The 16540-nt window shown below is 33.9% G+C and overlaps 1 protein-coding gene and 1 pseudogene across 1 annotated transcript; one reads left to right on the forward strand and one right to left on the reverse strand.

The window, feature by feature from the left end:
- Positions 1–8743: 8743 nt before the first annotated feature.
- On the forward strand, positions 8744–9766 carry LOC145116426 (uncharacterized). The gene has a single exon (XM_079052776.1). The coding sequence runs from the start codon at positions 8744–8746 to the stop codon at positions 9764–9766; it is 1023 nt and encodes a 340-aa protein (XP_078908902.1).
- A 1880-nt stretch (positions 9767–11646) lies between these two features.
- Positions 11647–13842, reverse strand: LOC145105504 (protein unc-13 homolog; annotated as a pseudogene).
- Positions 13843–16540: the final 2698 nt, after the last annotated feature.

The raw sequence follows: 16540 nt of genomic DNA on the forward strand, positions 1-16540 counted from the left end.
ATAATCATGCTCCCACTAACATGATAATTATAATTTAACTAGCATAACACTTTATGCTCCCACCAGCTTTGACATGTACCTAGAAATCAGCTGGATTTCTAGAAATCAATACTTTATTGACTTTCTTACCAACGTTTAGTTTTCTTATACGAGATTGCTTTGATAAGACTTTATCAAAATCATACACCTTTCCTTAGATAGCTCACATGTGTTTAGACCTTTTGATATTCTCACTAGTTAGTGTGCCGGTTAACCACACACGCTCCACTGACGACATGAGAATGCAAATATCACAATTGCTGTTTACTTAAAATCTACCTAGTGAAAGCGTTTCCTCACCATCATTTTCATAAATCGAAGAGAAACCTTATTACACTTAGATTTTCTGGTGTATGAGTTCCTATCCATGTGAATTTGTCATAACCATAATCTCAAGACAAGGTTAGTGACAAATCCAAACTCATATGGAATGAACTTGCCCAATCTCATTTTCTTGCCACCCGGCAGCACAAGGGCCTACCATTGCTTCCAGGTTGTTATGTAAACAATTGAGAACTTATAGAACTCACAAGCATAGTCAACTTAAACTGGAGTGGGAACAGAAATATGCCAATACAATGGGTTACAAAGCTGAACTTGTGTGCTAGCGATTAAACAATGAGTTTTATTCTTGATTAGTTCTTGAAACTTTTCCAAGATCTTTAAGACTCCCACTGTCCTCTTGACATATAAGATTCTCTTGTCAAGAACCATTCCTTGACAAAACAAATATTCAAGAGTTAGTGTGGATTCTTATCAAGATAAACACTTCTCATAATTGGTCTTAGTTGGTCTCTGTTTTATCCAAAACATCACAACTTACCAATTTCAAATGTACAAGAGTAAGAAACATGTTACTCTACATTTGATAAGTGTTATAAACCCTTTTTTTTAAATTATGTCACTCAAGTTACAATATTAGATTATGACTCTAAGACTTGATTTTGGAACGAAGTATGATTTATCTTTTGATTTAACCATTTCAACAATTCATGATTCCTCTCCTTAGCCAAACAAATGCACTAAGGTGTCTTTAGAGGATCAATTGTGATACGGTTCTATAATCACTAAGATAATCATAAAACAAGATACTCCAGTACTCTCCCATCTCTTCAGATTGGAGAAACTTTTATCTTTCTGCCTAATTTGATTCTTCTTATTCATTTTGCCAATCATTGAAACCTTTCCAATGTTTCAGAATTACACTTAAACTTGTAAGCATAACCATATTTACTAAAATTTAGTAAATCATAATGAATAACCTTATTAGCCTTTGTGGTGGACCTGACCAACGCACAACCTAATGTACCTGATCCTTTAGTTCTTCACTTGACTCACATGTACAAATGAACAAGGAATTAGTCTTAATTTACAAAAGATGAAAATTTTCATTCAACATACAATACAAGTTGCATGATTCCAAGTTTCTATCCAACTGAAACTTGGGTGATGAGAATATTTCCTTATTTGGTAAATTAAGACACTACCACAAATGAAAGAATCAAATCCATTTTCCAATATTGCTATCAAATGGAAACATACAAACGACGATTTTTCACAAATGCCATTGTAAGGATACTTAAAAAATAAATAAAATCAAAACTTTTCTTTTATTTTAAAACTTGCGGAAAAACTTACCCTTACAATGCAAATACATATGAAAACATGTTGTTATCTATTCCAAAGCAATATATCATAACTCTTACGCAGCAGCTCAAAATTCTGATCATCGAACCATGCGATCAAAATCCATCTATTCGCGATCAGAATCAACTTACTCTTTCTTTAAACTTCCTTACTTTTCTTTGATTCTACAAAACATCAAAATGTAATTACATTACATCATGTATTAAGAATCTCCAAATAAGAACTTAATAGAGTTAGATAGTGGACTTTACCTGAAGTAGAGTCAAACCTTTTTTGACTTTACCATCCTTATGATCTTTCAGGTAAAATGGGCAGCTTCGCAACCAATGTCCCTTCTCTTGGTAATAGAAACATATGGACTCTTTGGAAATGGTGCACGAGACTATCTCAGAATTAGCCATTCTCTTTACCATTAGGTCAAATGACTTGACCATGGTCGATCCCTTTCCATTGGGAAGAGAAAGCTTTTATGGACTTCCAATGTCACCATCGTCAATGTCCAAATAGGTTTGGGAAGTAGTTCTTCCAATCATATTTGCTTTACCAGTGCTCCAAATCATTGTTGATTTTAGCAGCAACAAGCAAATAGGTAAGATCATTAAGGGTGAAGTTATGGTCTGTCACATAGTAGTCCTTAAAGAATTCACTATATGACTTGGGAAGTGATTGAAGAACCCAGTCAACAGTCAACTTCCTTAAGACTTTGTCACCCAACTCTCCCGACTTGCCAATATGTGACTTAATCTCCAAGATGTAAGCACATATAGACTTTGTTTGCCAAATAGGGATTGAGTGACCTTGAACTTGTGGGCCACGGAGAATTATTGGAGGAGGTGGAGGAAGTGAAGTATGATGTCTAGTCCTATTAATAAACAACAAAGGGATTGATCTTTCACCTTGATTGCCATTTGGGATATCATCTTCTTTAGGAAAGCTCTATCCAAAAGGATGAGGAAGACCATAGTTGTCTGAACTTAGACATCTATGAGGGAGAAATTCAAGTTTCAGTTGATTTAAGTCCTTAACATAACACCCAATATGAAATATTAAGGCTAGGACCCAACAAACTATTTTATAACTTGGAAGAGGGATGCCGTAATCCAAGCTACAAAATATTTGAAGGTAGGTAAATGACGATTTACCAATTCCACCATGAAAAACAAAATAAATTATTAAGATTTAATTGGATTGAAACTCCTAGATCTTTTGAGATTCATTGAACTTTCAATGGCATGTTTAAATCTCGATTGTGCCCTCTCAACTTTGTGACTAGGATGCCGAGAATCACAAACAAGGTGTGAATAACCATGCAAATTGACTTGGTACCCTTAATTTTATCACCCAATCGATGTGCCAGTTAACCACACGCGCTCCACTGATCTATGATAAAACTTAAGTCACCCTTTGCCACACATTGTCAGTTCCATGTTAGTGTGCCGGTTAACCACATACGCTCCACTAACGACTTAACAAGGGTGCAAAGTGTAATTTCATGGGTTAGCACCAAATTCACATTTTCCTAAGTAACTAAGATTGGGAATTTATAAGTGTTTAGTTACTTAGGGTTTATGATTATACTTTTAATGAAAGGAGAATTAGAGTCCTATCCTACCCGTTCGGATAACGACCCTCCACCAGTCAAGGAAGCGGTGGGTGAGAGTGGACACCTATTAAACAACCATTTTATAGGCAGTAACCTTATAACCCCCTTAGAGACTGGCTTCGTGAATGAGGCCTACTAACGGTAAGATTGACTTTACTCTTATACATATATATATATATATATATATATATATATATATATATATATATATATATTCATTAACTTTTAATATTATAATAGTATAAGGGTTGAATTTTAAACTATTAAAATTCTAGGGTTTGATTTGGAATTAAAGTATACATGGGGAGGTAACTTTGCAAATTCCAAAACTTGAGGGCAAGTTTTGAAACTTTTCAAAACTCTTAGATTTTCATAACTTATGAATTTAATTAAGGTTTTAAAAATCTTTAATGAAGACCCTCTTGAACATCCATAACTTGAGGACAATTTATGGTGTTCATAAAACTATTTATGACAAAAAGACTCTTCATTTTGTAACCTATGACAATTTTATGAGTTTTAAGAGTCATAAATGTGACTTTTCATATAATCTTGAGAACAAGTTACAAAAACACATTTTATGAACTACTTTTAGATCAATTTATATTGAAAACAACTAACACATAATTTTTTTATTAATCTAAATTAACTCATAAAACAAGGTAACACAAAACCTTTTGGTGTTCCATAACTTGAGGACAAGTTATGGAGTCCATCCAATGTCATTGAGATAAAAAATTACACTAACAAACAATTTGCACATAATTCCTATGATCTACCAAAACTCATAAGCATGAACAATCCATATCAACAATTTTCAAGAATCATATAAACATATATAAAACTTGAAAATTTGATAATAACTTTGAAATTGGTTTACCATAATCATTACCACATTTAAAAACAGGTTTTATAAGTCCAAAACAGTTTAAGGTAATGATTCTAGACCAATTCCAGCTTTAAAACTCAAAGATATGTTGTCTGGGGGTCCAACTCGTCGAGTGCAAGAACCAACTCGACGAGTTGGATGAATTTGTGCATGGACTCGGCAAGTCCATCAGTGGACTCGGCGAGTCCACTGTCCAGAACAGCAGAAAATCGATTTTTCAGCATTTTTCAGCAATTTGCATCAAGTATAATTGAAAACAATCCTAGGCTCTGATACCACTGTTGGGTTTTGAGCATTCTAACACTCCTAAGGTGTTCATGCAACCCTAATTACCTTGGATCTATGTTTTCACTAATTATACATGCAATGGTGTTTCCAAGGTATTAAACCTATAACTAGCATACAATTGTCATATACCACACAAGAATCTAGTTAGGATAACAAACCTTATGGTAGAGATTGAAGTCTTGATGTATCTAGCCTTAAGAGTTTAGCCCCAATAGTGTGGAAGCCTCAAGTGGAATCACAACACATCATGGACAAAGGAGGAACTTGAGAGAGAATCTCCATGCACCCAAAACCACCATGAACTCCAAGAATACACAAGTCAAGATTTTGGGCAATGAAGTATGTATTTATATGTGGGATTTCTAGGGTCATGGATATAACCCAAATCCATACACATGGGTCTTATGATCCATGGTTCATGTGGCCCAACTCTTTATGTATCCATACATAAACTTGGTCCAACATGGATCATAAGCCCAACACACATGAATATAACTAATCAACATAATTAGTCCCCATAGATTTATTAGTTTCTTTTTGATCACTAAATCAATTCTAAATTAATTCTTGATCAATACTAATTAAAACCATATGATTTCATATTAATATATTAGTACTTATAATATATTAATAAATCATATATAACCTTCTCTCAAGAGTCCATCCTAACAAATTGTCCTGATGATATGCAACCCAAATGGACCATGCTACTCTCGGGTCAAGTACATACCAATAATAGTTATTGGCTTACACATCTAATCCAACAAGTCACTCCAAGACTTTGCTATCACCGCTTCTACCTATTAGGCCACCTGTTAACCTCTGCCATCTCCATCTAACCTCTCCAGTATTCTACCACCGCCATATATGTCCATTACCTTCATTCAAGAAAGATCATTCTTTTTAATTTATCAATCTGTGTCCGACTATATTCTTCCTTTTTTCTCTCTCTAAAAAAGGATTACGCTGTCATATTTTTTTCATATGCAATTGATTTTGGCTATTTCTTCTTGGAATAGGCTTTAATGGCGAAGGATTTAAAGGTTTAATCAAAATGTAATCAAATCGTCCCATCTTATTCTCACCTCTCATCCTCTATCTCACTTTGAATTCCCGTCTCTATTTCCTCTCACCTATGAACGTGGAGTCGTTTTATATATCTTGTTATTTTTGAAGTCCTAACCTCTCTGTAGCCTTGATTTCAGTTAAGCTTTGATGATTTCAGTAATGTAAGGTATTGTTTCTTGTTCCTTTTCCTTTATCTGTAACCCTTCTTTCTTTTTCCTCCAACCACTTACCGCCATGGGTGTTGCCATCTGAAAAAATGGTGTCTCCATTTTCATTTTCTAACGGCTTACAGATATAATCTGTTTCTAGGTTAATAAATCTGAGTGTGGTTTGTTTCTTGTTTATTGACTGAATGTGGAGAATGAAGCAAAAGAAGGAAGTAGTGATTTCAACTCTAGACTGAGTGTGGTCCATCACCAATAAACTTGATTTTAGGTAGATATGTTTTTTATGCTGCGGAGAAATTAATTGATATATTTTGTTTGCAAGAAATACAAGTAAGCTCGTTTACTCGTTTTTCAAAGAATTTAAAATGTTAATTAGTGAATTATTATTTGGGATAATGACTTAAAAATGTAATATATTTTCTGATTTGTACACATTTAGACATTGACTTTTTTTTCGTCCACATTTACCCCTTCAACTTGTAAAACTGTACACGTTTAGTCCTTATGAACGGCTACTCCAGGTTAGTCGGTAAAAAGGACTTAATAGAGTGATATATTTCTCACTTTGTACACATTTAGTCCTTAATATTTTTGTACACATTTAGTCCTTAATATTTTTTTTGTTGCAAAATAAGTAATTTTTGTTTTTATACTCATTCAACACTTATAAATGATTTCTTTAGGTTTTTCTCACATCTTAAGTGGGATAGCGATATGGTGGCGAGATAGGTTTAGGTGGTCCTGCTATATGTTGTAGGCCAAGATACCTGGTGTGGATTGGCTGTAAGTTGTAGGCACAGAGGCTCGAGAAGAGCAGTTGGGTTAAGGCGGCATGCCGACAAACCTTTGGTATTCCAGTCCGATGACTGATTAGACCTGTTGTGTGTTGGCATTCCAGTCGGATGACTGATTGAGCCAAGGTATTCCAATCTGATGAGTGTGGGTCTGTTATGCATGATAATACGTTTGTTGTATCGGGTATTTTGGGGGAAACTTACTAAATTTTATGCTTACCCAGTTGTTTATGTTTTCAGGTTCTATCGTTGATCGTGGGAAGGCGAATGCATGACTGTACACACTCATCAACAGTATTGAGGATTCCGCGTTTCTTATATTACTCTGATTTTTGATAAATTTTGGAATAAACGTTTTTTTCTTAATAATGGATTTATAATTAGGGAGTTTTGCCTTATTTAAAAATGAAAATTTTTTGTTGTGAAAATGAGACGTTACACATAAACATCAACAGCCGCACACACTTCATCAATGATTGTACCACGTAAGATGTCGTGAGAAAACCTAAAGAAATCATTCATAAGTACTGAATGAGTACAAAAACAAAACTGACTTATTTTGAAACAAAAAAATATTAACAACTAAATGTGTACAAAAATTTTAAGGACTAAATGTGTACAAAATGAAAAATATATTACCCTATTAAGTCATTTTCCTGGCTAACATGGAGTAACCGGTCATATGGACTGAATGTGTATAGTTTAACAAGTTGAAGGGGTAAATATAGACAAAAAAAAATCAGTAACTAAATATTTACAAATCAAAAAATATATTATTCTTTTAATCATTATCCCTTATTATTTATCTCTATATCTTATGCAGATCATGAAAGAACCTGAAGTTGGTCATCAGATTAAAGGTCCTGTTCCAAGTAATAATGACATTAACTCTCTGCTGGTGGTGGGTACTGTACGTCTATTTCTTCTATGGCGACTCTAAGTCTCGTACTCGTTGCAAACATCCTTCTTTATTAATATAATTATTTTTTATCGTTATTATTTTCATGAATCAACAATCTACTTTTATGAATTATTATTTCTCTATATCTCATGTACTAATTGACTTTGTTAAATAACAAGAGTTATAAATTTCTTTACCAGTAAATTGAGTGACACATGTCAATTGTGGAAACTATATGATGTTTTTGATATATCAGTATGGAGTTTCCAATTTAATCCCTAATTGATAGAATATTTGATGATTTAAGGAGTAGGTATTTCTGAATGATCGTTTTTTGTAATAGTTTTATAAGACATCTTCTATTGATCAACTGCCGTAAATATAATATCAATGAAACCATATAAGTTACACTGGGTGGTAAATGATTAACAATATTTTATAATTTTTGTTATTCATAAATTGTTTTTAGTCATTTGCTATATTAATTTGTAGCCATTGGACCAAAATAGGAAAAAAAAAAAAAGTATACTACAGATCCTAATCTGTAGTTTGCTTTTGTTTCTTGTTAGTATTAAACTGTTTCTAAATTAAAAGTTTTCAATTGACAAATATATCGTTACATTCAGCTCCATTTATTGTTGTAACTAAAAAATTAATTATAAAAGTCAATTATCCGTTAAACGTTAAACATCTCCAACAGCCACTTCTTCTTCATCTTTCTCTCTCTAAAACACCGATGACCTCCCCTTGCCTACCTCTGAAGGACACCTGTTGGTATCTAGCAATCTCAAATGACCTCCCACCTTTTACTCTTTTTCCATATTAGCCCTTCAAAGGTATTGTTGTAACTCTAATTCTTTTGGTTGCGGGTTATAGTAGGAAGTTTTCTTCCTAAAACTCAAAAAACCAATCATCGCTAACTTTCCTTTATCGACTAAAAAAACGTTACTTTCACGTAATCATAACCTTCATACGTGATCGAGAACAACTGGGCCGTCCTTATATATATATATATATATATATATATATATATATATATATATATATATATATATATATATAAAACATAAAAATATATTGATGTCAATTCAAAAGATTCTCTGCAAATGTAGACGAATAGTAGCACGTACATTATAATGCATACATCGATATTAAGATGTCTTGACCACATATTCCTTGAGACGTACACTTTTTAACTTCTCATTATTTTGTTTCATGGATATTCTCCTTGTTCAAATTTAAGAAAATTAAATAAAAATCTTTCTTGAACTCCTATCTATATATGTCAAGCATCAGTATCAGTTAGCTAGATCTAGTTAAGCTCTTCATTTTCTCTGGACTAGCAAGATGACACAGGGTTCTCCTGAAGACGCCATGCCATGGGTGGGAGTGTATATTTCAGTAGCATCTCTGGTTTGCACTCTAGCAATGGCAGCTGATGTCTTCCAAGGCTTTCGACAACGGAAGCTCTGGTTTCCATGCAGACTTTTTACCATCAATTCTGTTTCCATTACACTGATAGCAATATCAACGAAGCTAACAGTGGATCTTAGCAACGACATATCGCGCAATCTTGAGATTATTCTAGCAAAGAGTGTCAGCATCATGTTCTTGGCTACCATGTTAGCCAACTTTCTCCCATCTTTAGGGCTTATGAATGACAAGGAACTTCTGCTGAATACCATGGCCTTGTGTATCCTCTTATACACCATTCATGTTAAAATGTGGATCCAATTTATTACTGCTTGGGTGAATTTGGCAGCATTGTTCATTTTATTGATTCTTTTAATTCCATGGCCAATTTCGGTAGCTTTGACAGTTTCAGCATCTAGAAGACTTTTACAACAACGTTACAAGGAGTTGCACAGTTTGGCTTCTAATCATCAACAGATAAACTTCTCCAACAAGCTACTCATTTGTTATGTTAAAAAGTATTGGATGATGGCGGACACTGGTAACCCCCAATTTGCAATTGCTTGTTCCCCTGTTTCTTCTGTTTTTGGCGTTATATGCTCACTCCTTGCATTCATTTCACTTGGTGTTTTGGTTTTTAATATACAAGGTGACGTACATAATGAGAAATCTAATTATAAATGGTCAATCCACGTGATTATTCCCTTGCAACTAAGTGGGACATTAGTTGGTAGTATAGCACCAATTTTCAGATGTTTGACTATCACAAGTCACTTCAACCTCTCCATGAAATGGAGCATGCATCATCTAAACGTGTTCCATGTTGAGAAGCATTGGATTCAAAGGCTTCAGCATTGGAAACACAGCCATGTCCCTTCATATCTCCCAGGCCGCCATCGCAAGAAAGTTTTCCGCAACATCAGAAACATAATTTTGAACTTTTGTATAGTGCTTTAGATTATGGTTGTGGTTATATGTAAAACAATATGTCTCATTCCCATATCTTTTCTGATCTTATTCTCTTGTTGTTGCCGTTTCTGCAAGTCTTCTTTGAAAAAGTTTAAGGGAGAACCAAATACATCTAGCAGCAATGCCATATCCAATGTGGAAGAATATACCGGTTATGTCCTGCAAATCGAACAGGATGCGAAGCTTTCAAAAAGAATATTACGAAATGCCCTCAGCTCTATAACTCGACTTCTTCAAGAGTCTGAAAAGAAAGAGCCAAGGAATCTTATGATTCTTCTTGAGAAATCTACTGGATTCAATGGAGTAATAGAGTTCGACAGTGATCAAGTTCCACCTTTACATCCAGAAGAAACCCAAAACTGCTGGAGCCTAGTAGCAGTAACATTAACAGCCATTGTGCTTTCTCTTCCTAACATTGTAAACAGCTACATCAAGGGTTTGCTTGACAGCATGAGTGAAGGTCTCGAATTTGTAAGACATATTGAAGAAAGCCTCAATATAAATGGTGAGTTGTTAAAGGCAAGAAAAGCAGCTACACATGTGTGGACAGATATCGAAGTCTGCTGCAAGTGGCTTCAAATTGATCTTCAAAAGAAGGCTCGTAAAGGAAAAACATCGAAGGAGATTCTTCAATGGTTGGGTGATGAAGCAGAAAAAATTGTGATACAGTTCAAGACAACGAAAAATGTAAGTCTGGATCACTCACGTTGTAAGTTCATTGCTGCAAGTTGTATGTAAAGGATCAGCCAAACCATACTGCTTCACTGCAATGAGCAAGAAAATTGGCCAACGGATGAGGAACTCTTTGAGTTGATATCAACCATAATCGCAGATCTTCTATGTGCTTGCTTTACCAACTTGCCACGTGTCATAATTCTGAAGTGTCATGACAATGCAATAGAGAAAAGGGAAGATAACATCAGAACTGCAGCTCAGCTTCTTGGCATATCCAAAAAAACCTTGAAAATTCTCAAAGCACGCCAACTTCCCAACTTAGACATGGAATCGATGGGGTACATTGATAAGTGGCATGCAATACCAAAGAGTCAGATACCCAATGGTTGTTCTTCGGCCAGGATTCATTCAGCTTCTTCAAGATCTAATGAAACTTTTGGTTTAGCATATCTAAAATTAAGTCATCTTCAGTTCGGTACTTGTTACCAATCTCATTTAGTGTGATTAGCATCAAATCTTCTGGCTTTCAGGATTCTCATGTTGTTATGTTTTTGTTTTTCTCCTTCTTTCTTGAAAAAAAAAAATTGTGGTTCATATTTTTAGTAAATGCCGAATTTCCGCGTAGTTTGATTTAAGGATGGTAAACTTGATAAAAAGTTTCAATTGTGCATTAAACACCTCCTCTGTGCAACTAGAATGAGACCTGTAAGAGAATGTTAGGTTGTGGGTTAATAACTACCCTCACAGCCACAATTGTGCAAATTTTGGAAGCAACTTTGTCACAAAACTAACCACATCGAGCAATAACACACAAGAAATCCAAACTACTATTTAACATACAAATAATCCGTACCATATAGCATATAGCAACCAAAATCGCTGCCAATAACAAGTGTAAAAATACTATACAAAATCATAAATAAATACCTAATACGAATTTAACACCAACCGTTTTACGCCCAACTACACCTATCCTGAAAAACATCTCCTCAAAAGAGAAACAATTTCTCCCATCAAAACAAAACAATCAACAAATCCATCCTAGAAGCACAAGTAAAAAAAGATCCTAAGAACTTATATTAACACTCAACAATAATGAATCAATCTTCACATGTCACCTTACCCTCCCTCAACAGAAACGACACTCGAAGATCAACTATACACAAACTAACCAATTTTCCACCACCAAATCATCAAATTTTCTTTGGCAAATTATACGTTTTCTTAAGAAACTTCGAGGCTGAATCATCATTTCGATAACACAAAACACGCAAAAGCGTATTCGGATCATTCGAACTCCATTGACCCGTAGTCGTACGTCACAGCCTCGCAAGCAACGGGAGTCTAGATTTAGCAGACGACTCGTACGCCTCCAAAGTCAACCGCCCAAACCGCTCCACAACCGTCTCCGTTTCCATCCCAAAAAGAGAAATCACATCTCTCACAACAATCGGAAACTTGTTAGTCACATCCATAGACAACCCATCACCATTTGCAAAAAACAAATCTTTAATCGCCTTAAAATCATCTTCAATCCCTCTCGAATCTTGTATAGTAAAACACCTCGTGGGCCCACCTCCAAGTAAAACCAACAACCATCCTTCAAAACTCGCTTTCATTATTTCCACAACTAACCGCGTTCGAATCCTTTCGTGTTGCACATTATCTGCAACAACCGTTAAATTTTGCTCGAGTTCTTGAAGGAAAGGTTCAATTCGGGAACATGTGAGCCTACCTACGTAAAGTTTGTCTCATAACAAGTTTCGAAGATCCTGAAACACGATTTTGTAAGCGGTTGAGTTCGATTTTTTTTTTATATAATCCGTTTTAGAAGTCGAATACATGGGCAGATTCAGAATTTTGCAAAAGGGTTATGATTCGTTTTTCGATTGTTTCGAGTTCGGATCGGTTTTTTCGGAGAGTGTTTATACGTACACATAGTTGTGGGACACCTAATGTATTGTCATTTGTTGTGGAGACTTGAGAATTTCTTCTTTGTAAAGTTGTAGTTTTTCCTTTTTCTTGAAAACACGGTGGAATTTTGTCTTGGTTGTGCATCGGGTTAATGCGAGAAGAGTGGGAATATATGTGTTTCTTGATCCTGTAAATAAAAAACTTGTTATGTAAACAATGTAATTACAAAACCCTAATTTGAATTAATTAAAAGAAGGTTGATGTTGAAATAAGGAAAAATGAATTAGGAGGCCATTGAAGTTTCAAATTCCTTAAAAAAAACTACTCAAGTATTACATGATCAAAAAACACCATCAAAATAAGATATATGTTCAAAAAACACCAACAAAATACATGTTCTGTTCAAAAAACATCATCTCTATGGTTTGGAGTAACTTACATATTTAGTCCCTAACTTTTTTTATCAACTAGGATGGTCCCTATAGTTTATATTTGTTTCAGGGTCCAAAGGTAAATAAATATAAACACTAGGGACCGTTTGAGTTAAGAAAAAAAATTAGGGACTAAACATGTAAGTTGCCTCAAACCATAGAGATGGTGTTTTTTGAACAGAACATACACTTCGTTGGTGTTTTTTGAGCATATGTCTTAGTTTGATAGTGTTTTTTGAACATGTAATACTTGAATGGTGTTTTTTGAACAAATTTGAAACTTCAATAGTCTCCTAAGTCATTATCCCTTGAAGTAATTAGTAATTACCACAGCCTGATTTAACTTTGGCCGAGTAATATTAGAGACATCGATCAAGGCAAGAACTAAATCAGGAAGCAAAGCTGGATGCATTGGAATTAGGAGATTAAAAAAAGCATCAAAAGTTTCATCTATAATTCTCAAGACTTCAACAACTGAGGGAGCATATACTTCTTAATTAGCTCATGGATTCCACACCTGTTATTTGAGATTTGTTGTCAAATACCATAAATGCCCTCCGAATTACATTGTTTTTTATTTAAAAAACTGACCTCTTGTTGGAGATTTCTATCAACCCACCCTTTCAACCTGTCTAATCTCAACTTAGTCCACCATTTGACCAAATTTGCAATTGCAAATTCAGCTTCAAAAGGTGGAATTTCCCTTATGATTGCTTTTTAACCATCATCACTATCAACTGAATCTTCAACTGCAATCTATACAAGGTCTTTTTCGAACTTATCTGCAACTCTTAATACTTGAAGTGCTTCCGGGGTTAATTCGGTAATTCCTGAAATGAATTGTTTTAATTTGTTTCAATAGCAGACATAGAGAGTGGCAACAACAACACCAGCTGCAAGAGGGTGCCATCTTTTTAAAGTTGGACCGAACATTTTCCTTTCTTTTGTGGCTAATTCACCAATGTCTTTTGCAAGGATTGCAAGAACTAGAATTGGATTTGGTTGGTTTCTTGATGCTCTTCTGATAGAATCCACTTTCTCCATTTGGTTGGATGGAACGGAATGATGGAGGAATGGAATGGAATGGAATGGTTAAGGTAATGGAATGAGTCATTACATTCCATGATCATGTTTGGTTTGCATGTAGGAATGGGATGAATTTTCACAAACCAAATTATATATATATATATATATATATATATATATATATATATATATATATATATATATATATATATATATATATATATAGGTAAAGGTTCAAATGAGAACCACTAAAAATTAAGAACCGTAAGAACCCCATTTTATAACCAGATCTACAAATACTACATACATTCTTACATGGTTATTTTCTCTCTCATTTCAAACTTGAAGAACACACAAACATTACCACCAGTTAGCCACCAACCATCACCCTTGACTGCCACCGCCTCCTACCGTCGGCGAACCGCCGCCGCCTCCTACCACCGATGAACCACCGCCATCAGATCCACAAGTTCCGGTTGGCTCCAGATCTACAATTTCAGCTTCAGATCTACAATTTTCCTCTTCAGATCTACAATTTCAGCTTCAGATCTATGATTTCTCTCTTCAAATCTATAATTTTCGTCTTCAGATCTACTATTTTCGACTTCAAATCTTCGATTTTCTCCTCCGGATTATGAGCTCCGACGAGCGATGATAACCACCACCTTCCTCCATCACTGTTGATTGTTATTTGGTTTCAGATCTAAAGTCAATAAGTTGTTTGAGCTCCATTTTCTCTCTCTAAAACACAAAACATATCAGATCTGGTGCAATTTGGTTAGATCTGATAGTCGACCTTATCACCACCGACCACCACCTAACATCAGCTATTGTGCTTCGTTGGAACACCAAAAAACGTCACACTCTGCTCTGAAGTCCAAATCTAGTTTGTCTCCAGATCTTCGACATCCAGATCTGATGGAATACAAGAAAACTTCTTCGATTTGCTTCGCCGGAACAATAGATCTGACGGAAATCACAGCCAACATATCTGACATCCAGATCTGATGTTACCACCATTGATGTGACTCCACCTATACAGTAACCAACGCCGCACCACCGTTGTTGCTACCTACCATCAGTGCTCATGGATTTGAAGCAAGGGAACAATCTCAGATTTGGATATAAGATGCATTGAAGGTGTTTGATGAAATGCTTCACCAAAAACAATGTATGTTTTTAAACATTGAATAATATGAATAAGTTTTTGAACTAGTTTCTTAAGTTGTGAAGAAGCATTTTTTTTATAATTATTAAGTTGTTAATGCATGGTATTAATACATATCTAATTGTTTCAATTAGAAAAAAAAATAAGGTATGAATACATGATTTTTTGTAAGTATTAAGTTGTGAATGTATAATTTTTTTTTTCATAAATTTTAGTTGTGATTAAATGAATTTTTATAAGTTTTAAGCAGTATATGTATGAATTTTTATAAGTTTTAATATGAATTTAAACGTGTTTTTATTATATTAGTGTTTTCTCAAATAATATGAATTTAGTTTTTTTAAATTGTGAATTGTGATGAGTGTGTGAACTATAATATAATATAACCTCCAAGATCCAAACCTCATCAGATGTAAATGTTAACCTGTAAATATATTTTATTAAACTGTGAATTTGTGTTTTAAATTGTGAATTAAATGTATTAAGTTGTTAATTTTGTACGGGTTTTATTTTTGCTTCTAAAATATAAGATGAAAGAAGCATTATATATAGATTTTATTTTCTCTACTTTTGAATAACATGTAAAATTTAAATTGTGAATATTATATAAATTAAAATTTGAAAGAAAAACTAGCCCACATATTTGAAGGTATAAATATAGCTACTAAGTACAAAATATGGATGTGAATATATAGTTTTTGTGTATTAAACTATGAATTTAATATATTAAGTTGTTAATTTTGTGTATTGACTGTATTAAGCTGTGAATTGATTGTATTAAATTGTGACTTTTTTATGAATTTTAAGTTAAAATATAAACATTTTTATTAATTTTCTTGTGAGTATTTTTTGTGAAGTAAATATGTAAGAATGTATTAGTTTTTATAACTGTTGCATTAAACTTAAAATTAATGAATTAATATGTTTATTAAACCGTGAATATAATATTAAGCTAACAATGTATGATTTTATCTGTAGATTTGGTTTGAAAGGAATGATGGTTATGACGTTGATATAGATGGATGGTGCTCATATGTGGTAGTTGGTGGTGGTAGAGTTTGAGTTTGGCTTTCCTAAATTAGTTAATTAGTGATATTATGATTGTATTAAATTGTGAATTTTGTATACTAAATTATGAATAGATTGTATTAAATTTTGTATTTTGTATAATTTTTGTGTTAAAATATGAATCGATGTATGAATTAAAATATTAGACTGCAAAAATTACAATTTTGCCATTTTCGTACCAAAAATACAAAATAAGTCCGGATTTTAACATGTTTAATAAGTATTGTGTACATATTTGCTTATAAAATGGGGTTCTTACGGTTCTTAATCTTTTGTGGTTCTCATGTGAACCACTCCCTATATATATATATGTTTAGGTTATTTTGTTTTTACTAACTATTGTGTGCCAGAATGCATAGACCTGGACCACCGGATGGAATAGAATCTAAGTTCAAGATTTGAGAGTCTATGATATTACAATAGGGTAACATACACCATATAATCACGCAAATTTCAACATAAGGGTACTTTGGACAATTA

This window comes from Lactuca virosa, chromosome 1 (genome assembly GCF_052849685.1).
Source record: "Lactuca virosa cultivar CGN04683 chromosome 1, Lactuca_virosa_CGN04683_v6, whole genome shotgun sequence".
In the NCBI taxonomy this organism is placed as follows: domain Eukaryota; kingdom Viridiplantae; phylum Streptophyta; class Magnoliopsida; order Asterales; family Asteraceae; genus Lactuca; species Lactuca virosa.

Coding starts and splice junctions, on each gene's coding strand:
- LOC145116426 (XM_079052776.1), top strand. CDS start 8,744: ATGACACAGGGTTCTCCTGAAGACGCCATGCCATGGGTGGGAGTGTAT.